The following is a 21,837-nucleotide window of genomic DNA, read 5'->3' on the forward strand; positions in this document are numbered from 1 at the left end:
CCTGTGATGCTGTCGAGGTCTTCACCCCTAGTCTGGATCAAAGGAAGTACATTTCAGGATAAAGTGTGATATGACTCGCGCGCAGGATGTCCGCTCTATGTGTGTTGCTGTTCTCAAAATCTCTACGCTACGGGAAACAAACACAACCTTTGAGATAGCTAGCTACATGCTGAAAATGGCAAGTTTTGAAGAAAATGTGGATCGTGCAACAAGACAGGCCTGCTTGCTTCTTTCAGTAAATGATTTACAAAGAATACGGCACTTACTCTCTAACTGGAATGTTTTGGGACAGATTGGCATTGGTTTTGGGACAGATTGGCTCTTTACACTGCTGACACACGCTCTCTACACTGGTAAGAGCAAATTACGTTTAATATCCAGCTAATTTAAAGCGCTCACGTTACAATATTGAGGGAACAGTTAACTTCATTAAACATTTTATGTGGCGTTTCCTTTTGCTGGGTGCAAATGTTCTACCAAAACAAATTTCTTCCCGAGACTATTTTGCAGAGCCACCGTTGCTGCGTCTGGAGCACCCAAGACGGTTGTGATTGGTTTAAAAATATGCAAACAACCCAGAGCGTTTACTTTCCCCCTATCCTAGAATGCATCTGTGGTGTAACCAGACCTATCTCTACAGCGCTGTAGAGATAAATCTGGCAATGTGAGACTACTCCACCCCTGAATCAAGTTGATATCTTCTACTATTTCACATGACAACTGTAAAAAACAGCTTTTACTAAGATTGGTTTTCTCTCAAATCTTAAAACTTAATTTTGTTTCTTTTCCTTCCTGAGACTAGGGTGCATCACTAGCATATTTCCAAACAGCACATACTAGCATCCCTGCAGATTATGTTTACAAATGGGTTCCCCTGTGTGTGTGTGTGTGTGTGTGTGTGTCTCACCACTCTCTCGGGGCTCTCCTGTTCGTCTGTGGAGCCGCTGTGGTGAGGGTTGCGTTGTGGGGCGGAGGGGGATCTGTTAGAGGGGGGCGACCGCCTCTTGTCTTTTACCTGCCAACACAGTAGAAGATAGTGTTAAGTCACTTTGAAATATTCATGCAGCAGCAGTTTTTTGGTGTGCTTTTACCCTTTAACTCAACTAAAAAAAGAGTATCTGTTTCTCTATAGCAGCTTTGCACTGCAGCTTCTGGGAGAAAATGTAAAGCACATGGGGACCGAGACGCACATTTATTTTAACAACCACTGACATTCTCAGCTCCAGTGAAGCTACTGAACTGAAGGAAACTGGTTGTACTGAGAAGCTCCAGGCTCCCAGGTTTGAATATATGTAACAGTGTGTGTGTGTGTGTGTGTGTGTGTGAGGCTCAGTCAGTTTGAAAAAGAAATACAAGCTGTGGGTTTGTTGTACTCTGAGGTACTCTGTATGCGGACCATGCATTGCTACTACCACTCCACTTAACTCGAGGACGTGGCCGTGACTCCATCTTTAGAGCACAGAGGCAGTAAAAAGGACAACGTGGCTTTTTACCTCTGAGGAAATTAAACTCATCATCATCCTCTGCACATAAATGATGGCCTTATTTTCTCTTCTATGACTGAATTTATCTTAATTTTCTGTAACTTCATGACTTTGGGATAAGACTCTCTCAACAGAGAAGCTGGAGGGGGTGAATTATATTTCTCTCCTGATGACCTGTTATTTAACTTAATCTATATACTAGCTAATATGAATCCTCCAGAACGTTTACTATCATTTTTATCCTGTGATTTTATTTGTGATGTGTGTGTTTTATTCCCCTGACTGCAACAGAGTTTCTCTGCTGGATTGTTATTGTTGGACTGAATCAAACTGCGCTGGTTTTTGGTTCTTTTACCTCTTACCTCCTTTCTGAAGGAAACATGTGTCATGTCCCAGCCTCCCGTATCTCCTTCCTCTACTTGCTTCACATGGTTAATCTTGTAAAAACATCCTGTTCTAGCACTTCACCTGTTGTCAGGCCACTGAGGCACTTACCCACTACACATTTCAAGTGCAGATTGTGAGCTACATTCCCAAAAGAACTACTGCTATAAATATTCATTTTATGTTTTCAAAAAGATAGATTACTCATTAAGATTCATTTTTTGCCAACCAAAATATCTCTTCTTCTTCTTAACACACACACACACACACACACACACACACACACACACACACACACACACACACACACACACACACACACACACACACACACACAACAACAACATGAAGCTAGAATTATTTAGTACCCTGTGTATGAGGTAACGTACACAATCAAAAATAATGCACAACTCTCTTCATAAAGTGTAATACTGCAATCATTTTACACATATTAGATTAGAGCAAGATAACATCCTCAGTAAAGTCAATTATTCTGCTGAAAAACAAACGGTAACATCTGTGGACAGTGATTTCAGTCATCAAACCGCAGTGCCGTATAAGAATCGCTCCACTGAGTTAAAGTGTTGTCTGCACCGTATTCAGAGCTGAAGTACAGCGTGTTATTACTGTGTGGAGGACAGATGGGGATTTTAAAGGGATCGAGAACACAGAAATAAAACATCTTCTTACCAGTGAATACTGATGTAGATCGTTGTTTCAGTTTGTCATCGGGGAAATGATGATAATAGGCTTAATAATATTATAATGCTGTTGTTTTACACTTGCTTTTTTTATTTCTTCCCTCAGAGTTGAAGGGGCAATATTGCACAGAGTGCTCAGCTCCTCTACAATTCTAAAGATAAACTGAGGGGGAAAACACTCACTTAAAATATATCATGATTTCTTTCTTGTGTCATCTTCCAAGTTAATATTTATGCTATTCCTTTAGTTTTTCAGAAGGACTTTTGGGTCTTTGTTATTGACATGAATGTCTAAGCTCTTTGACTTTGCGACAAGTTAATAACAGCGACTTCACGCAGAGGCTCTGGCTTAGGGGCCCCTGAGTTCTTGGGCCCTTGGGCCCAGGCCCGGTAGCCCCGTTCGGTAATCCACCCATGTGTTGAGCAACTCGTCATTATTCCATTTTTAAGGCCTAAAATCACCTACTCACTTTGGTGTTACGGCTCTTACTAAAAAACGACAGTAGCATGGTTGGTTTATATATTTTCACAAGCAGAAGGAGGTCTGCGTTTACTTACGGCTGGATCTCTGGTCTGGCTGAAAACATGGCTGTCCTCTTGGTCTCTGTCAGAGTCTGAAACAGATAAAAACAACTCAGGTTATTCAGGTTTTTGCAGTAACTCAGAGTTTATCTAGTTCAATCAAGAGGAGACTGCAATGAAGTGCATTCATTCTAAGCTTTTTCATTATATTGCATAGGAGAGTCATGCATTAAAAATAAGAATGGGAAGCCATTTCCTGAATTGGCTGAATGAATTTAACTGACTGTCCTGTAGATAAAAGCACATAAACAGGGATTCAATTAAATTCAATTTCAATTAAATGTAACACATGTCCAATAACCTCAAACTACTTTAAACAGGAATGAGGTACATAGAAAAAGGAATCGTTGATTGTGCTACTCCAACTTTATCCTATACTGGGTTAAAGAGGACAAAACGGATGACTTTACTGATTTGTTTTCTCTTTTTCTTATGGAAAGGATTATTTTTTCACAATTTCTACATTATGTGTTTAGTCTGCCCTTGTGTTGCCTGTGATTCTGTATCCCTAACTAATTCCTGAAACTTTGGGAACTAATGCACTGTATCTGAGAATCTCAGTGTCCAATTTTCTTACTTCTAAATTAAATATGTACTGGATGTGTTCCACTTCTGCTTCAGACATTTTACTCTGGGGTCAGTTTGAAATGGCATCATCAGCTCTCACTGCATGTGTGCACACATACTGTAGAATATTAAAAGATATGAGCATATTTTTCACACCTGACACATACGGTATGTTTCTGCAATTATCTGTAAAAAGTTAAATTAAATCAGGAACATTTCCGATACATTTAGTTTCAATGGACATTCAGTCTATATGCAGGATGACACCAGTCACCACTGAAACGCCATCAAAACAGGACTGTATCGTATAACAGTAAATTAGCTCCAGTAGCATTCTTAAGAAGGTGTAGCATCGGGTGTTCATGACAGGCTCGTGAATATGGAGTTCAAACAGTGACATGGCTGTCAGTCTAAAGCTTTTGAGACGGCGGTTTTAAGATTCTTTCCGTAGTCTTGGTCATGCCTCTGCACCGGCACACAAGCCTCTCCAAACGCTCCACTCAGACACCTTTAGGAAACCATTGGTACCACTCGAACTGCCCCAAATCATCCATGACAGAAGTGACATTGTCATAATAAACAAACATACAAATACCACTGAAAAAATAAAAAATTTGGTGGCTATCAAATTTTGAACTTAGTGGGTGTTAGTGTTTTTTTTGTCCAGTTGGAAAGGGGCTTTACAGTAGTCAATCACACAATGAGATGTTTGTTCTGGTTTGTTATGGCATTAAAATGTACCACTGTATAAAAGTCGTATAAAGAAAAAAAATATTTTCACACTGATTTAGGGCTCGCAGGACTGTTATTGGTGTAGCCAAATAGAGTAAAGCGGACGAGACCTTAGACCAGATCCCATGGCTTGCTTCCGGACGCTTTGATGTCCACTCAGACTTTTAAACACATTTGTTATCCATCGATCAGTCACCACTGAGAGCTGATGCACGCTATAAAAGCAGAAATGATGCCAGCAGGAACTAATGAAGCCGAGTGTTTGTAGCACCAATGAAAGAAACCCAGAGCCATTATTTAAAGAAGTCACTGATTTAACTGAAAAGTCTTTTGAATGTATAGAAGCTCCTCTCCTGGTTGGTTTACCATCAGTCCATCATAACTCGTTCAGGAATCACTTGGCTTTCTTTCCATAACTGTGGCCCCCTAGCTATCACCTTCCTCACAGTCCTGCCTTCATGTGATCACTTTTTTAACTGCTGTAGCTTAGCTAGCTGTATGTGTGTGTGTTTGTGCATTTAAATGTGTGTTTGAATTTGTGTGTGTGTGTGTGTTTGGACGTGTAGAGTGTCAGCGTGCATGTCGTGCCTGTTTGGGTGGGTTGGAGGTATCTGGTATCCAGCAGGTCACAGGAACACATAACACACATTCACTAAATGCCCATTGGTCAGTGTATCAGTCACAGTCATGGAATAGAACAAGTTTTGGAGAGATAGACCCTTTCCACATAAAGTGATACACTCTCAAGGGATGAAAACGAGACATCAAAACCATCCCTGAGGACCAGGTCAACACATTCTCACTCCCATCTCGTAAAATACGGACGCTTGGTCAGGTGCCTTTGTCGTTGTTATTGACGCTAAAAGTCTCCTTTAGCGTCATATTTAAACACGCTTCTAAACGCGCTTGGTCGGGACTATTGGCGTCACTTTTGACGCAGTTAGGTTAAGGAAAAGGTCGTGGGTGGGCTTACGTTTCCATGACACGCGGAAGACGGTTGGGTTTAGGAAAAGAAGAACAGACGGTTGGGTTTAGGAAAAGAAGAACAGACGGTTGGGTTTAGGAAAAGAAGAACGGGACGGTTGGGTTCAGGAAATGTGACACGCGGGACACGATCCCCGGTCTCCTGGGTGAAAGTCCTGCACCACCCCAACCAGCCTCCCTACGCGGATTTTCGGCCTTTCATACTACTCGCTACCGTAGTCACTCTTAGTGCTACGTCATCTTCAAACCCTGTGTAGCTGCTGCTCTCCCTGGTGCGTTCTACAAACCCGCTGAAGGGCGCTTTTTTCGTTGCTTCAGACGCTGACAGCCGCTGACAGCCGCTGTCCAAACGTCTGTATTGTACAAGTTCGGAGTGAGAGCGGTTTGCCCTGGTAGATCACTGACTGCTGCTTCTACAGCGATAAAGAGATATAATAATATATAACAAAGTGGGCCCAATGTACTCAATTAACAATCTGTTGTGGACACTGAGCAGATCCAGAACCCCAACATCTACAAATGAAAAATGGTATGATTTTATTTAATGAAAATCTTAAACAGATTCTGGTGTTTTTTTTAAAATTAAATTCAACTCATTTTAAACACTAAATCTTACATAGTTTAGATATTCAGATATTTTGTTTGACTAGCAAATTCAGTTTGAGTCACATACTCTGTCAAACAGAGATGTTCAGCGTGCCGTGTTGAGACCCAGACTTTCTAACTATTATTTTAGTCCTGAGTGACTGGCATTGCATCAGGTGCAGCAGCAACAACAGGTGCGATCACAACACTGCTGTACTAATGGCCTGAAAGTGGCAGTCAGAATAATAAACCAAATCCAAATAACCAGTCCTCACTGCTGTGTTTCATTAACCTACAGCAGACACAACAGTCACAGTAATGTGAAGGATGACACTGTTGTCAAGCAATCTTAGTTATCAAAGTGGTATAGTTTTTAGTTAAAGTTTTTAGTTAAAGTTTTAATCAAAATGAAAAGTTCCCTGAGCTCTGAGTTTAGAAACAATAGTCACTCCTCTAGAGAAAAACAGAATATTTCAGTTTTATTAGCTACATTATTAGATTTTTTTTAGAATTAGATTATTATTAAATTAGATTATAATAAAAATTTGATTATAATTAATTAGATTAAATCTAGATTATTAGACTTGTGCACCTGACAGCAGCTTTACACTGCAGCTCTGTGTGACAGACAGACAGACAGCAGCAGGTGGAGGAGGTGGCACTCCCTGAACAGAGAAGAGGAATGGAGGGATGGCAGAGGAGGAGGTGGTGAAGATTTGAAATGCTTCACAGCCCGGTCTTATTATAGATCAGACTCACACATCTGCAGGCCTCCACATGCCTGATGACCACCCCAATCAGCATGGACCGTCAACCTTCTGCCATACCGATTAAGGGTTGCTGTTGAAAGTGAATGTTGTATGACTATATAATCCGTAGACTATGTCATAGTGGGATTCTGTATCGCTCTCCATCTTAAGTGTGTGCAGGATGCAACAGCCCTCCTGTCTTAATGTAATACTGAGTGGGACATATGGAGAGAGGATGAAACTGCAGGTCTTCTATTTGCCTCGATGAATAGCATCTTTGCTTTGAGAACAGGTCCTAAACTTTATTTGAAAGAGCAGATACATATATCCCAGTCCCAGTAAGATCATTTCTACTGTTGATCATGTCCCTCTTCCATGTGCCAGGCTCGACTAAACCAAACTGTTGAAACCATCACAATCAGAGAGCTGACCAACACAGCTGTGCCATGAAAAAAACGCTTGTGCAATGCAGATTTAATCTCAAATAAAAAAAATAAGGTACCAAGTGCTTACTTAGGGTGTCAAGATGTGTATATTTTTGCAATGGAACACATCAACATAAAAAATATGTATGCTCACACACCCGTGCTTTTCACTGTGCACCAAAGCATCAAAAGAATATCCAGTAGGCTAAAACCAAAAAGCACAAACAAGTGAAAGCAAGGTTGCTTCCTGTCTGGGATGTTGCACGCTCCTAGACAAACTAATTAAATGTCACATTATTTCCCAGCGATTCTATTCATAAATAAAAATTAATAATCATCTGTCCAATTGGTACAAAAAGGTTGAATCCATAATAATGTAGTGGGTAAGATGCTAATATGATCCATGGCAGCTACTATGCAGCTAAAGATTGCATGCTTGCTTGTTTGTCTGACAGGAGGTGGATTATGTTGTCGTGAGTAGATTTGATAATGCAGGTGGGTTTGTTAGTGAGATTGTAGAGAGAGCTGTGCTGTTAACTTTCAACAGCACAGAGTTTGTGCCTAAGGCTTAGTCACAACACAATGCCTTTTTTTTTTTTAACTATATCAGATTTACATGCAATCATTCTGAGATTTGTTATGAAAGTGTTAGAACTAAAGAAGCCTTTCAGTAGTCAGAGTTGTAAAAGCAAGTCCTCATACCAAATTGAAAATAATTCATATGTCAGCGCCTTGCAAAACAATACAAAACAATCCATATGACAATGCAAATCTATATGAAAACAGCACAGGCATGGACATAATTTTATAGTGACACATGTTCCATACATCCTCCAATTGTGTAAAACTTTGGCCTGTATGTATACAACAACGCTGAGCCTGTATTAGCTTTTACTCATTTGTGAATTTTGTAAATGTAATGTAAATGTATGTATTTATATAGCGCTTTTCTAGTCTTAACAACTATTACTAGATATCAAAGTCTGGAAAGGAAGTCAAGAAAACTGCCTGCCGCAAATTTGAGGGCATAGGTTGCAAGGAGTAAAACATCAGTAGGCAATAAGCTGTATGTGGGCTCTCAAGGAGCCCAGGCCATAAACATATAAGAAAATCACATTTTTGTGTGGAGAGGGACTTTAAGGTTCAGGAAAGTTCCCCTTCATGGTTAAAGAACCCAATGTTGCTGGTAGGAAACAGGAAATAAAGTAAGGTCCCTTGTTTTGAGGGACCAGAATGTCAATATTGGACAATTCTCCAAAACCGCGAATTACGTTTAGTAACAAAGTTTTATTCTGTCCAATGCCAATGGTTTTAAAACCCTTCCAATGTATACGGATTGTCCAGTAAGGTCACACTCTTCGTACAGATAACCATTGTGTACTGTAGCAGTATAACAACGGTAAGCTGCTACATTATCATTCGCACAACTGCAAGAAGCCACTAGTCAAGAAATCCTAACCTTTGTTCAATTCTAAGAGTCTAAACAAGTGTTTGGACATCAAAAAGCCTGGCTGATAGCTTCTGTCAGGGATTGTTATGGTGCGATGTGAGCTGAATAGTTCTTGTTGTCCTGCTCTGACTTACAGCAGCAGCCTTGTGAAACTGACCCTGCTGCTCTAAGCCTATTAGAGATGGACAAGTTAATGATGTTATAGTTGGCTCAGTAATGGCAGGACTCAGCATCAGGTGTCCACCCAAAGAAAACAACCACCCATCTGCTATTTAAACGTTGATAACATTTCTTTGACATAACACACTGCAGCAACGAGGCAGTACATGAGAGACAGCTGAGGATGTGAGTTTGTGATTTATTTGTGGCCGCAGGCATTATCAGTAGAGGCCAGATATCGACAAAAATGGGTTTTCTCCTCACACACTTACATAAGAGTACACACACAGAGGAAATACCGCAACACTTTTTCCACAATTGGTGGCCGCCTGAGTGCATAACACAAAACGTATTGGATCTAATTTTAGGACAATCACAAGACCAGAGGAGGGAAACCGTTTCTATTCTAGAGACGAGACTGACTCCAACGAATAACATCAATTCTAAAAAAGCACACTGAGATTTAGAAATCAGTAGTAGTAGTAGTAGTTTATTTTGAGAGCGGGAACACTGAAGAGTTTCCTGAGGCAGGCCACACATGCATGAATAAAATAGCAGTATATGGCTGTTTTTTCTTTTTAAATGAATTTATTGTAAAGCTTTTGTTCCACACTTTCCCAGAATTGTATACCTATTTATTTATCTATACATGCAGTTTGTGTACTGTGTGTAGGTAGTCAGAGCACAACTTATGTATGTGAATTCACATGAATGGAGCCACAAACACATATGGAGCCTACAATCAATAAGGAAAGATCAATTGTAAATATATAATAATATTAATTGTCTGTATGAAAAACAAAATAACAGCATCACATTGATCTTTAAAGAGCAGCATCCAAAAATCGTTCATCGGCACAAAGATGATTGGACAGATATGATGATGTAAGAATTAGTAAATGAGAGGAACTCATGGGAAAGGGTAGGGACAGCAGAGGTGAATGGGGAAGAAGAAATGACAGAAATTAAACCAAAAGTGAAATAAAGGCAAAATGTGACAAAAAAGAGCCTGCAAGTGGAAGGACATGGACATCAAATGGTTCTTTTCCACTGCATGGTACAGCTCGACTCAACTCACTCTTCGTTTTACTATTGACAAAACTTGTTGATAGTACCTGGAACTTATGTGGGTACTAGTTCTGTCGAGGTTCCAAGCAAGCTGAGTCAATACTAGAATTTTGAGTAACAACACTGCAGACCACTGATTGGTCAGAAAGTCGTCACAAAGCGGTTATTTTTTAAATAGCCAAGCTACCGTCAATAGCGACCGTATCTTTTTGTATTCACTTGATCGAGATTTTAAAAAAATTGCAACCCGCAAAAGCACGCCGTGGTCACCTCACGAGCTGCAGACATTCAGTGAATAAACAAACTCTAGAAATGTACTTGGTGGTAACAAAAGTGAGTCAGGTAGAGTTGAGTCGAGCTGAACCATGTAGTGGAAATGAGGCAAAAACTGGAAATGAACAGAGAGAATAACACGTACCATGCAGTCTTGTGATAAAGAAAAGAAAAAAAAGAGGGAGAGGTTTTTAGTGCGTTTGTAAACTTGCAATAGAGTACAAATGGGAGACTTCATTGATTTTTTTTCCGTTTTCTCAGAGACAAATGAAGTATCGTCCAATCATCATCATGTCATCGTGGTGAAACATTAGAGGACTCAGACATGAGGGTTTATTCCGACAAATGAATACTAAACACATGTTGGCATTGTAAAGTAAGCAGGAGAGCCAACTGACAGTATCAAAGACAAATTGCAGTTAATGACTCAGTTTACCAAATTTTAAAAAACATATTTTCCTATGGTAACACTTTACTTGAAGGTATCTACATAAGAGTGACATGACACTGTCATGAACACGTGACACTGTCATGACACAGTGAACCCTAACCCTAACTCTAACTCTAACCCTAACCCTAATTCTAACTCTAACTCTAACCCTAACCAAAACTTGTCATGACAAAAACCGAATGACACTAAAAGAAGCGTTATGTCATAAATGTTTATGACTTGTTTATAAACGTTTATGACACGTTCATGACAGTGTCATGTCACTCTTATGTAGATACCTTCAAGTAAAGTGTAACCTTTCCTACTTATCAACTTTTATTAAGTAACCAATCAGATGGTTGTGTTATTATTTGCTGAAGTTTTGCCTCCACCAACACACAACGAATGGGAAAAGAATTTCACCTCTGTCAACAGTTTTTATGAGAGACTATTAATTACTAATTGTAGTTCACACATTGGACTGTTTACAGTTAGGTCTGTGTATAATTCAAACTAATAAGAACATGTTTCTGGAAAGACAGTCCACTGATTTATGTTTACAGATAAGGTAAAGGTCAGTTTACTTACTTCATGAGGAATGCAATGCCGCCTGTGAAAACATAGAAATGGAGAGCCTTCCAAGCCCCTAGCATTACATGCTAGAAGCTAAGCTTTAAAGACGTGGGCATTTGCTATTGGTTGTATTATGAGAAATGTAGGATTTTGTGTTTTTGGAGATTGACCCAGACTAAAAAGTCAAGATATCTTAGCCTCAGCAGCTTACATTTCTGTTCATTCTGTCTCTTGTCCTTCCAACATTTTAATGGAAGTGCAGTAGGCCTACTATATCACTGGATAACCCCTTTAAATGGGATTTTCTAAGCTGAGGGCATCACAAACAAAATGTCTAGGCTTTGTTGTGGCTATGTACTGCAGTCTGTCATTTGCATCTGACATAACTGACATTTAATCGCTTTATCATTACGTTTTATTAGGGTTTGGTGTTCAAGAGAAAGAGAGCTTTATTTGTCAATCCACACAATCCACGAAGCACATGTAATTGGCAGTTGAAATGTTTTTTTACGCACACCCCTCTTTACCCCTACTGTTTGAGATTAGTGGGATAGATCCCAACGCGTCTCCTGGCCATTTCAAACATCAGATGGACAAAACAAGACACATCCGCTGGCGTGGGGCTCTGGACAGGAAATGCCTCCATGTAAACAGGAAACCGAGATAGTCTTGACAGATACACTTGACACATGGTGAGAGACACCGTGTGGTCATTTTTGAGTGATTCAAAATTTGCAACACACTATGAACTGTATTTCTCAGTTTTAGAATAAATATATTTAAATTGTGTATTAGATACTAACATGTGACATGTGCTCTCGAGTCATTTGTTTACATGAGTTTTCCTTCCTGAAAAATCCTCTCGGCTCTCCGAGGGAAGTTCACCCTTGTACATACGTCAAGCCATGTTTCCTCATGAGGTCTCCCGCCTGAACTGCCCAATCAACTCTTGACCCTACTTCCTGGTCTACAATTAACCCCACCCACAACCGCAACCACCACCACCCAAAGTCTGTCGCCAGGAAACTGCCATTATCATCCATCATTTCATTCTATGTCATTTACTCTCGGCTCATGGATACACACACAAATGATACCTGCTGCTTTTTTGTTTTGTTCCAGCAATATGCAACCTCAAAATAACAGATTATGTTGTCTTAAAGCATCCACGACAACAAAACTACACAACACTTGACACTTAAGACTTTATTTGTAGCATCATACTCAGACCTGTGAGCTCTGTAACAATCAGTACAGACAGAATTAGAGGGGAGTTCAGTTACTTGCCTCCGTTTAAACAAGCTGCAGTAAAGAGGGGCTTGGCAGATGCCATTATTATGATGGGGAGCCGTCAACAACTACCATATGGACAAACACATGATCAAATACGCTGAGAGCGTACAATGACATAACATACTAAAAATACTAAAACCTGCAGCCAAGCTTCAGTACATATAGTTGCATAAGGGGGTTCATTCAGGGAACTGTAATTATTACAGTTGTTAAATAAATTATTATAACAATTATGTATCAAACTATCTTAAGCAACAATTGCAGCACTGTCGGCTGACAATCTGCTATTTTATAATTCATTACAAAACATGATTAGCGTGACAGCAACAGAATAAGTGGTGCAACACAGCGAAGGCACATACTGTTGTTATCTCAGCTGTACATGTTGAGTTAGGCAAGAACACTTTGGACAAATCTGATGAGGAATCTCATGGCCCTCAGAGTAGCTTCACAGTATTTATCCCATTTTGTTGCCATCTCAAATTGTTTACCACATAGCTCAGTGCACGCCTGTTGACTGTCTGTGCTAATGCCGTCATGTTCACTGGAATTTCAGTACCACTTAGGTGACATTGCAAAAGATTTAACTTGATACATAATTTAGGCTTAGTTGTTTCATAAAAGTATATAAAGTCAGTCTGTGTCTTATCTTATATACAGCTGGACTCTTTCAAACAATTGAAAGCAACAAATCACCAGCAGCAGAAAACAGTAAATCAGTCCAAACATGTCCTCCTCCAAGGAGCTAAACGGGAATATAGTTGATAACGAAAGGCAGGAAAAACACCTAACTAGCAATGCCCTTGTAAAAAGGTTGCTGGAAAGTAGAATCTGCCTTTTAGATTAGTTTGATATTGTTTTTGAAATCAGAATATTTCTATAGCCCAAAAATGACCCATTGCATGCATGCAATCTGGTTCCAATCATGTGTTGGTGGTCCTCCATCACAAAGTGAGTGTGATTTGGCTACAGCAGCCTCTGTACCCACTTTGGGCCAACGTACATACCAGGCTGGTGGAGCTGTAGTTGGGGGGCAAACAGATCCTATGACCATCACACTGCAGCTGTCGCTGCTGTGTAACATTCAGACAGGGGCTATTTGAAATGGCTGCATACTGCCAGCAGCAGCTCTGCTCTGCATGAGGCCATTTAAACTTATTTTTGACTGGTACACCCTATTATTATTATTATTATGATAGATTAGAGATAAGTTGCTTTACTAATTGTTGGGATGCTCCCAGTGTTGGATGCCCCACCCATCTGACACACCTATAGGCTTAAATAATGCGAATAATTTTCAAGTGTTATTTGACCCAGGTCACATTACAAAACACTCTTATAAACTTGGAGTCATAGTGACATACCACACTGCAAATAGTTACCATACACCTCAGTGAACGCTCAAGTGTTTGTAACCAGCAACTGGCATGTTGGAATAAACACAGGCGGCAGCTGTCCTACTAAAACTGTCGTTGCATTTAAACAGCGCACTATTGTTATGCTCTCCCAAGTCAGCAATGTGGAGTCTGCAGGCTGCTACATAAACTATTCTGCATAGCTCGCAGTAGTTCCTGAGCTGCCAAATGTTGAAGCAATATTTCAGAAAATTGAACACATTCTCAGGCTGATTTAAAATGGAAATATACAGCCACAGAGTCCAGACCCAGAGCAACAAAGGCATGTTGCTGAAGCTTTATACTGCAAGCTATCAGTCCCCTTTAACCATGACTTCTAACACCTGATTCCCTCTCTGCACAGAGCAACAACACAGAGCCCTCAGCAGTGTCATCAGCACACTTTATTAAATCACATCCATCCAGCCTACCTTAATTATCAGCGTCAGCGTGCCTCTTCCAGTGGTTCAAAGATGACGGACCTCCACCTGCAGCTCAAATCTCAGCTTCTCTCTCTTTTCCTATGTTCCTAATGACTCCCTCTCTCTAACATTCACTTCCTGTCTGTCCTCAGCTACTCTCCTTAACTAATTGTTATTGGTATGTTTTTAAACTTTTCCCCCTTTTTCTATCTAAAGCCTTTGCCCCTTGTCACCAGCCAGCCTGTTGCTCCCCTCACTGAAACCTCAGGCCTGGCCCAGGCCCATGGCATCTCTAGGAGGGACGCATTCAGCAGCCTGATTGGCCGTAGGGCAGAGATGCCCCCATATTAGGGCAGCAAGAGGCGGGACTGCATAACTACGATAAAGGAGGGAGGAGAAGAAGATAACAAAGTTTGTAACATAGTAGACTATGTGTCTAAGTATTGAGACTACTGACTGTTTCTCTCTCTGTCTCTCAGATACCTGCAGCATGTGTCCACACAAAACCCAGCAAACTTGTCATGGTTTTATGAAATCCATCACTAACTGGGTCAAAAGGAGATGTTGAGTTTGACAATTCAGGCACAAAAATAGAGCTGTGCTGATAGGTGACTTGAATTGGCTCAAAGGAGATAAAATGCAAACTTTTTGCAGCTCTTAAAATTTGATTTTAAATGATCTGAGACCAAGTTTTTCCTTCTTTTGCAGGAGATCAGCACAATTACCAGGCAAAACTAACTACAGGGACTACTTTCCCTGTTTCCAGGAGGAATTCAAAATGATATAGTAATCTACGTACAAATAGACCTGGCTACGTCAGCAATTTAATGATATATCAATTTTCAAAGGTAGACTACAGGCTATAAAAAAGAATCTCAAGGGTCAGTCTTTCTACTTTGGATAATGCTCCTCCTCATCTACTATGCTACTGTACACTGCTGAGTCTGTATGTATGAGTGCCAGAGTAATTGATCTGCCATTAAGTTCTGATCACTTAAAGTGCTCATATTATGCTTTTTGGCTTTTTCCCCTTTCCTTTATTGTGTTATATATCTTTCTTGTGCATGTTATCGGTTTACAAAGTGAAAAAGCCCAAAGTCCACCCAAAGGGACTTACCATCTCCAACAGAAAACACTGTTCACAAACTGCTCCAAACAGCTCTATTGTAGTCCAGCCTTTACTTCAGAGACAAACATGGTCACTTTGTAACACGTTATAATGCTCGCCTAGCTGCTAGCTGCTAGCATGGCACGCCCTCATACTCTGCTTCTGACTGGCTAGTAGTCCTTACCTAGCTACTGCACATGTGTGACTCCCAACAAAGATGGAACAGAAGTGAGATGTCTCACTCTGTAGCTAAAACAGAGAGCTCAACACACAGGGTGAAAAGAGGAGCTGCAGCAATGTGCAGTACAACAAAAATATGGTGTTTTTTGAAAATCAAACCATGTAAACCTATTCTGATATAACCTCTAAATACAATTATGAACCTGAAAATGATATGAGCACTTTAATAAGCAAGTTGACCAATGGGACAGCTTCCAAAAAATGCAATGTACCCTGTTCATGGTAAAAAGGGATCTTTATGGATTAAAAAACTAGCTGATACACTTTGTGTTACATCAGACACATGGGGTTTCTTTCTCATAAATTGTTTGGATCTCGATGTCCCAGCTGAGCAATCTAACGTCAAACCTAGGAGCCAAAATAAACCAGAAGATGTGCTCTAATAAAATCCTAACGATCTTTAGATGCCTGCATGAACTTTCCAAAAACTGATGTTGTTAGGAAGTTATTTTTAAAAGCAAATGGCTCAAAATAGGAACAGCAGGCCTTGGATCTCATTTTAGAGAAAGTGTGTCTTCTTTTCAGGTGAACAACTGCTGTTTGTTGTGTGTGTGTATTTTGCTTGTCTCTGCATTGCATTTCAGCATGTCCTGTGCGGATCTTCTGTTGAGTATGTCTGTTTGTTTCCCTCCCTGTACTTATGGATGATTTGTAGTAAACCAGCTGACTGCAAAGTTGAGGTAAATATGGAAAGGTTCAGACGTGCCGAACAGCGAACCAAAGTCCCCCCTGGGCAGAGGAATATGAAAGGCCCCTCACACCTCCCAAGACACCCAGACTGGAAGAGACACAAATCAACTACAAATGACCTGGCAACTTGTTGTGGTTAATTTGTCTTTCTTTGTGATCATTTTGCATTGCTTTGTGGTCACTCTCTGTACTTTTTCTGCATCTCTTTGTGGTTGTTGGGCCCCTTTTTGTAGTTTTCTTGCATCTCTTTGTAGTCATTTTATGTCTCCTTGCGCGAGGACACTTCAGCATGGTGTATGCTGGTCCACATGAGGGCTTGATCCACAGGTATTAAACGTATATATGCTGTATCTAAAGTCATAGCACCTGCCACCCAGGGAAAGAAATTCAAAGGTGGAACTAATGCGAACAAAGGAAGACTGACACAATTTCATGCTCACTGAGGTGAAATTAAGTGAAGAGGCGTTCCCTCCAGTGGAAGTAATTCAGCTGGATAAAAGAAGTTTTAATGGACACTGTAAAGTAAATCCCAAACACAACTGTATCAAGCAAAGCTGCCTGAAGATTCTACCCATGAATGATTAACAGCAGGAACAAATGTCTATTACATATGTATGAAGACTATTACTGACTAAAGTTTAACTCTCTAAAGAAGATGTTAGTGGTGCTGGCAGCCAATCCTCAAACCAAAATGATAAATATTCAGCATGATACAATAAAACTAATCTGATTTCTAATTAAGTCTGGGGAAGTGCTGAAAGAACAGACAGCTGATCATTTAAGTCTGTCAAAAGTAATCAATAAAAACAATAAAGCTCTGTAAACTGCTGCTGGTTCCATTAGTTATGACTAGTTTATTATTTTCTAAAGATGCGGTCACACTGGATTTCACTCCTCATTTCATTTCTATGTGTTGTCCAGACAAAATACGCAATCTGATGTCACCGATATGAACCACTGATTCAACTTTTGAAGTCAACTTATCGAGTTCATGCATGTTTAAACATTGCAGCTGCCGCACACACGTGGTACATCTCCCTCACTCCTGTTAGTTTTGTTTTATCTGGACAACTTCCAACTATGTCATTCTCATTAGTTCATGAAGTTTGGTGTACTTGCATAATTCCCATCATCATAAATCCACCAAACTACAACCTGAGCATAGGTCTGATTAGCCAAAATATGTATAAAAAAAACACCTGCGTAGGTGTGCAGATCCTTTAAGCCCTTATCCGGACCCCAGGGCTTTATAAACCACATTAAACTGCGGACCAATGCCCCTCTCCCCCAACCCATTACTCCCCCATGGTCTAAGTAAAGCACTATCCAACCCCGTACCCAGCCCACAGTCCTACAGTTGAGCTATGGATGTGTCTCTAGCCAGCGAGCCGTGCAGAGGTGGGGTGGTAGGGTGGAAGATGCTGTCAGCGCAGATCAGGCAGCCAGCACTGTGTCAGCTAACATGGTCATTGTTACGCTCCAGCTTGCACACAAAGCCTGGATTTAGACATGGCGGAGGCCTAGGACCCTGAAACAAGGGCTGGGCTGGACAGGGGAGGGATGGAGGGTGACAGGGATGGAGCGAGGGTGGAGCCGGTATCTGTATGCAATGTTGCAACTTATTTCTCTTGGTGATTTCGATGTTTTCATTTCAAATGAAGAATTACATGCTCCACGACGAAAACCAATCATCATCAAGTTAAAGGCTTCTCTTCAAAGATAGCAGTGACAGATGCAGATGCAGTGACATGCTCATATGATATCATACGGAAGCTTGGCAGACACACGAGGGTCTGTGAATGAAGTGTGGTTTTTAGTGGGTGGGAGTGAGGATGTTCAGGAGAGACAAACGGGAGAGCTAACAGAGGACCGAGGAGGAGTAGAGTGGTTGGTGTGGGGCGTGTTGACGGGTGAAGGAGGGGTGAGGGGGGATGGGCAGCTCGGTTGGCATGGGGCTCGAGGTCCCACCAGACCACAGCTATGCCCTCGTCAGCGCTTAAATGGGCCAAGAAACTGGAGCAGGTTGTGTGTGTGTGTGTGTTACAGTGAAAAACATCTAAACACAATTAGTCTTTTTGCCGATGGTAAGCAGCCATTATATGAGCAGGATCATTTTGTTGATATGATAATAATGATCGATTAGAACTAGGTTGTAAGACATGTTGTCCGAGCTCGTGTGGAATCAAGAGTTTAGAGTCGTTCTGAACGTCCACACTGGAAGGCAGAGTGAAAAGTTGACTGTCATAGAGAGGAGGAGTGCACATTTTAAGACACTGTCTCCTGGAAGAAAGTCAAAGCTTTACACGTAGTTGTTTACACCAAAAGTGCGAAAAATTGTTGTGTAAAGAATAAATAAAGAAAGCTCAAAGAAGTTCAAACCCTGGCTTCTTTCTCACCTCCGCACAGCTGACCAATCACGATGTGAAGTGGGTGTGAGCTCCTTGGTTTCGGAAGGGTACCGAAATATTCGGACAGAGCCCCCCAGAATGATGTGGAGGGAGGGGGTTTTCCAAAGCTATTTGACCATCCAACAAACACACCAATACACAGCTCGAGCATATAACCTATAAAGTGTTTTCAGTGACACAATGCTCATTTCCTCCCTCGGCTTCGCCTTGACCTGCAACTGAACAACCTTTCTGTGTGCTGACCTGACCTCGGGGTATTAATAGAGATGAAAGTGAGGGGTTCATTTCTCCAAATGCTACAGTATACATATGTATATCCTTTGTGGATACCTGTGGTTAAATAAACAATAAACTAAAATATTAATATAGTGAGGCTGTAACAAAGAACAAGTGTCAGCCATGGTTTCTGAAAGTACATTTTCTAGTTGAGAGGAGGTGAATTACAAAGTATGAACATTTCCCATTAAACAGCAGTTATCGCTGTCCAAAGAAAAATAGTATCATCAACTATGATTGAATGTTCTGCCAAGAGTCGTCATCTCCTCAGTTGTCTAATGCTAAAAAAGAGGGTTCAGCGATGTTTTAGGGATATTAACATTGAATCAAATGACAACAAACTGCAGCTTTTAACCATTTTAGGGTATGGGTTTTTCAGTATTTTGGTTTCCTAGCTGCACATATATATTTATTAACCCACCCTCATAAAACTGTAAGCAGCAGTCTTCACAAAACAACCTCAGCCAAACTGAGTGTACCTTTTGTGCACAGTGTCAAACTGCAGACAAAGTTAGCAGCTGACTGACAAAATCCCAAGACACCAGAGCAAAAACAAACATAAAAACAACATAAATTAGAACAGAAACACAACTCTAATGGGGTACACATGTTGCTCTGTGTCCAGTGGACAGGGAAGTAGGATAGCCAGTTGTTTGTTAGCGTCTCTTTACTTCCAAATGCAATTCCACTGCATCATGTGCGGTGGTGAAGAGTGAATTTACACCGCTGACCAAATGAAAGGCTGTTTTGGGAATGTGGATTTTTTAAGAGATTTAAACCATCCTGTTTTGTACAACAAAGGCCTAGTGCAAGAATAAGCAAACAGAATAACACGAAGCAGTGCTTCCATCTGGCAACCTAGCACAGCTGCTAATAAGGCACAAACCTTTCAGTTAGTTATTAGAAACCTCATCATTCGAATCACACAACCTTACATTATGTATCATCACAAGGAGATGTGACCAAACATTAGCTGCAAAATCAGCACTGAATACTGAACATATATACTAGGACAAGAGAAATGGCCAAAAGACCATCTGATCCGCTTTCTACCAACCAAAAAGCATTGCACAGTTTGTGCATTCAGTGCAGCATCAACAAATGAATATAGGATGAGTCTGAAACTGTTCCATTTGCACACAAAATGTAGAGTCTCTTCCACTGACTGTAAGAGACTGATTTTAGATTGTTTCAGTTCCTGGATCATCAAACCACAAATCGTACCATAAGAGCAACTATTCAAGGAGTATAAACAGTACATCTTGCACCAAGAGTTGTGTGACATGTCTCTCTTTATGTCCCTGAATCTCCATGTGCTTTGTCATTGTAGGTCACTCCAGGTATTAGCAGCTAAAGACCTTGTACTGTATGTAAATGCTACTCTACATCCAAACAAATCCAATCAAAATGCCATGAAGTGAGCACTTTCTAAAATAAGTACAAATATGAGAACTACATTATACCACCACAGACATAATACGTGAAGGAGCCATGAGTAGAAACAAACAACAACAGCATAAAAAGCAGTAGTTTGTGGATAAAATAGTGAAACGAAATGTTACATTACGATGTGTTCATGGTGGATCATGGGTGTGGATATCTGCCTTCAATTCTAACAACCTTGAGTCTGATTCTCAACTCATGTCAGACTGTTTTACTTTTTACAGAAATACTTACTTATTTAATTCTGAACTAACCTGTAAATTGTCAAACAATTTGAACTGCCCAATGTCACTAAATTTAAAGTTTACCTTAACCAAAGTTTTGCTTAAATTTAAAGTTAATCTGAACCAAAGTACCTCCCAAAGCAACCATCAGATAATCTGCCTATGTGACAAGAAAGCGAAAATGGAAATGTTTTTGTCATATAATCCATTTAATCATTATATGACAATAATATTCCAGTTTTTGTACCCACTAAAAATGTGCTGTTTCACAAAAATGTTGTGGTGCTTTTTATGGAGGTTGGGTTGCTCCGTGGAGTAGAGTAAGATTATTCATCCTGACCTGTATTGGAGGAAGGTGTCCAGGTGACTCTGAATATTCCACGCAGACACTCACACATGGTCCACAGCAGGAAGCCGATGGAGGGAACACACCGATGGAGCAGCCCACACACGGGCTGTGGGGCTGGGAGAGCTGGGTGACAGAGCTGGGGGAGGCAGGTGGGCTTTGGAGGCGATCTGAGGATCGGTTTGACTGTTTGGGCCCACGGGAGACCAAGCTACACTGTCAGTGTGGATCACAAATAGAAAGAGAGAGAGAGAGAGAGAGAGAGGGTGAATGGGTCCCAGGATTGGGAGAGAGAGGGATGGATGAATGGATGAAGGGAGAAAGAGGGAAAGAGAGGAGGGGGGTCAACAGAAAGAGAGAGTCAGAAGAAGAGAGGGACTGTCTCATCAGTGTGTGTATATATGAACATATGGACCACTGAACTTTCTTTTTCTTCCACAAACCACCATAGAGTGAGCAATAGACATCAGGTATGTATGTGTGAGTGTGTGTGAGGGAGAGGCGACAGCAGCGAGACAGGACAGAATAGGGGTGTATTAGCACTAGTGGACAGTCAGCAGTTTGCTCCGGCCCTCTGTAAAGCCCCGCTCCATTGTTTGCCGTGCTGGAGGCTTTAGCTGTGGCCCAGCAGGGCCTTGTTCCTGGGCTTAGAGGGGCTGGACACTGGATACTAGTCAGACACAACCACAGCCAACACACCTTGGTTGGGGCAACACAACCTCTGTTTATGGCAGTTTATCACTGAATGAAGATTCATTTTATGGTTATATTTTTCTTTTTTTTAACAAATCTCATGAAAATTAATCTGTCTCTCAATACTTTCCAACTTCCCTGTTGATGGCTCTCT

At 40.8% G+C, this 21,837-nt stretch overlaps 1 protein-coding gene across 1 annotated transcript in view; it reads right to left on the reverse strand.

Annotated features, from left to right (window-relative positions):
- Positions 1-21,230, reverse strand: part of prx (periaxin) — a 42,244-nt gene extending 21,014 nt beyond the window's left edge. The window contains 3 exon segments of the mRNA XM_036000992.1: positions 908-1,015; positions 3,128-3,183; positions 20,985-21,230. Of these exon segments, the coding sequence (XP_035856885.1) occupies positions 908-1,015; positions 3,128-3,183; positions 20,985-21,042 (222 nt within the window). The 5' untranslated portion in view covers positions 21,043-21,230.
- Positions 21,231-21,837: the final 607 nt, after the last annotated feature.

Source organism: Sander lucioperca, chromosome 5 (genome assembly GCF_008315115.2).
Source record: "Sander lucioperca isolate FBNREF2018 chromosome 5, SLUC_FBN_1.2, whole genome shotgun sequence".
NCBI classification, from domain to species: Eukaryota; Metazoa; Chordata; class Actinopteri; order Perciformes; family Percidae; genus Sander; species Sander lucioperca.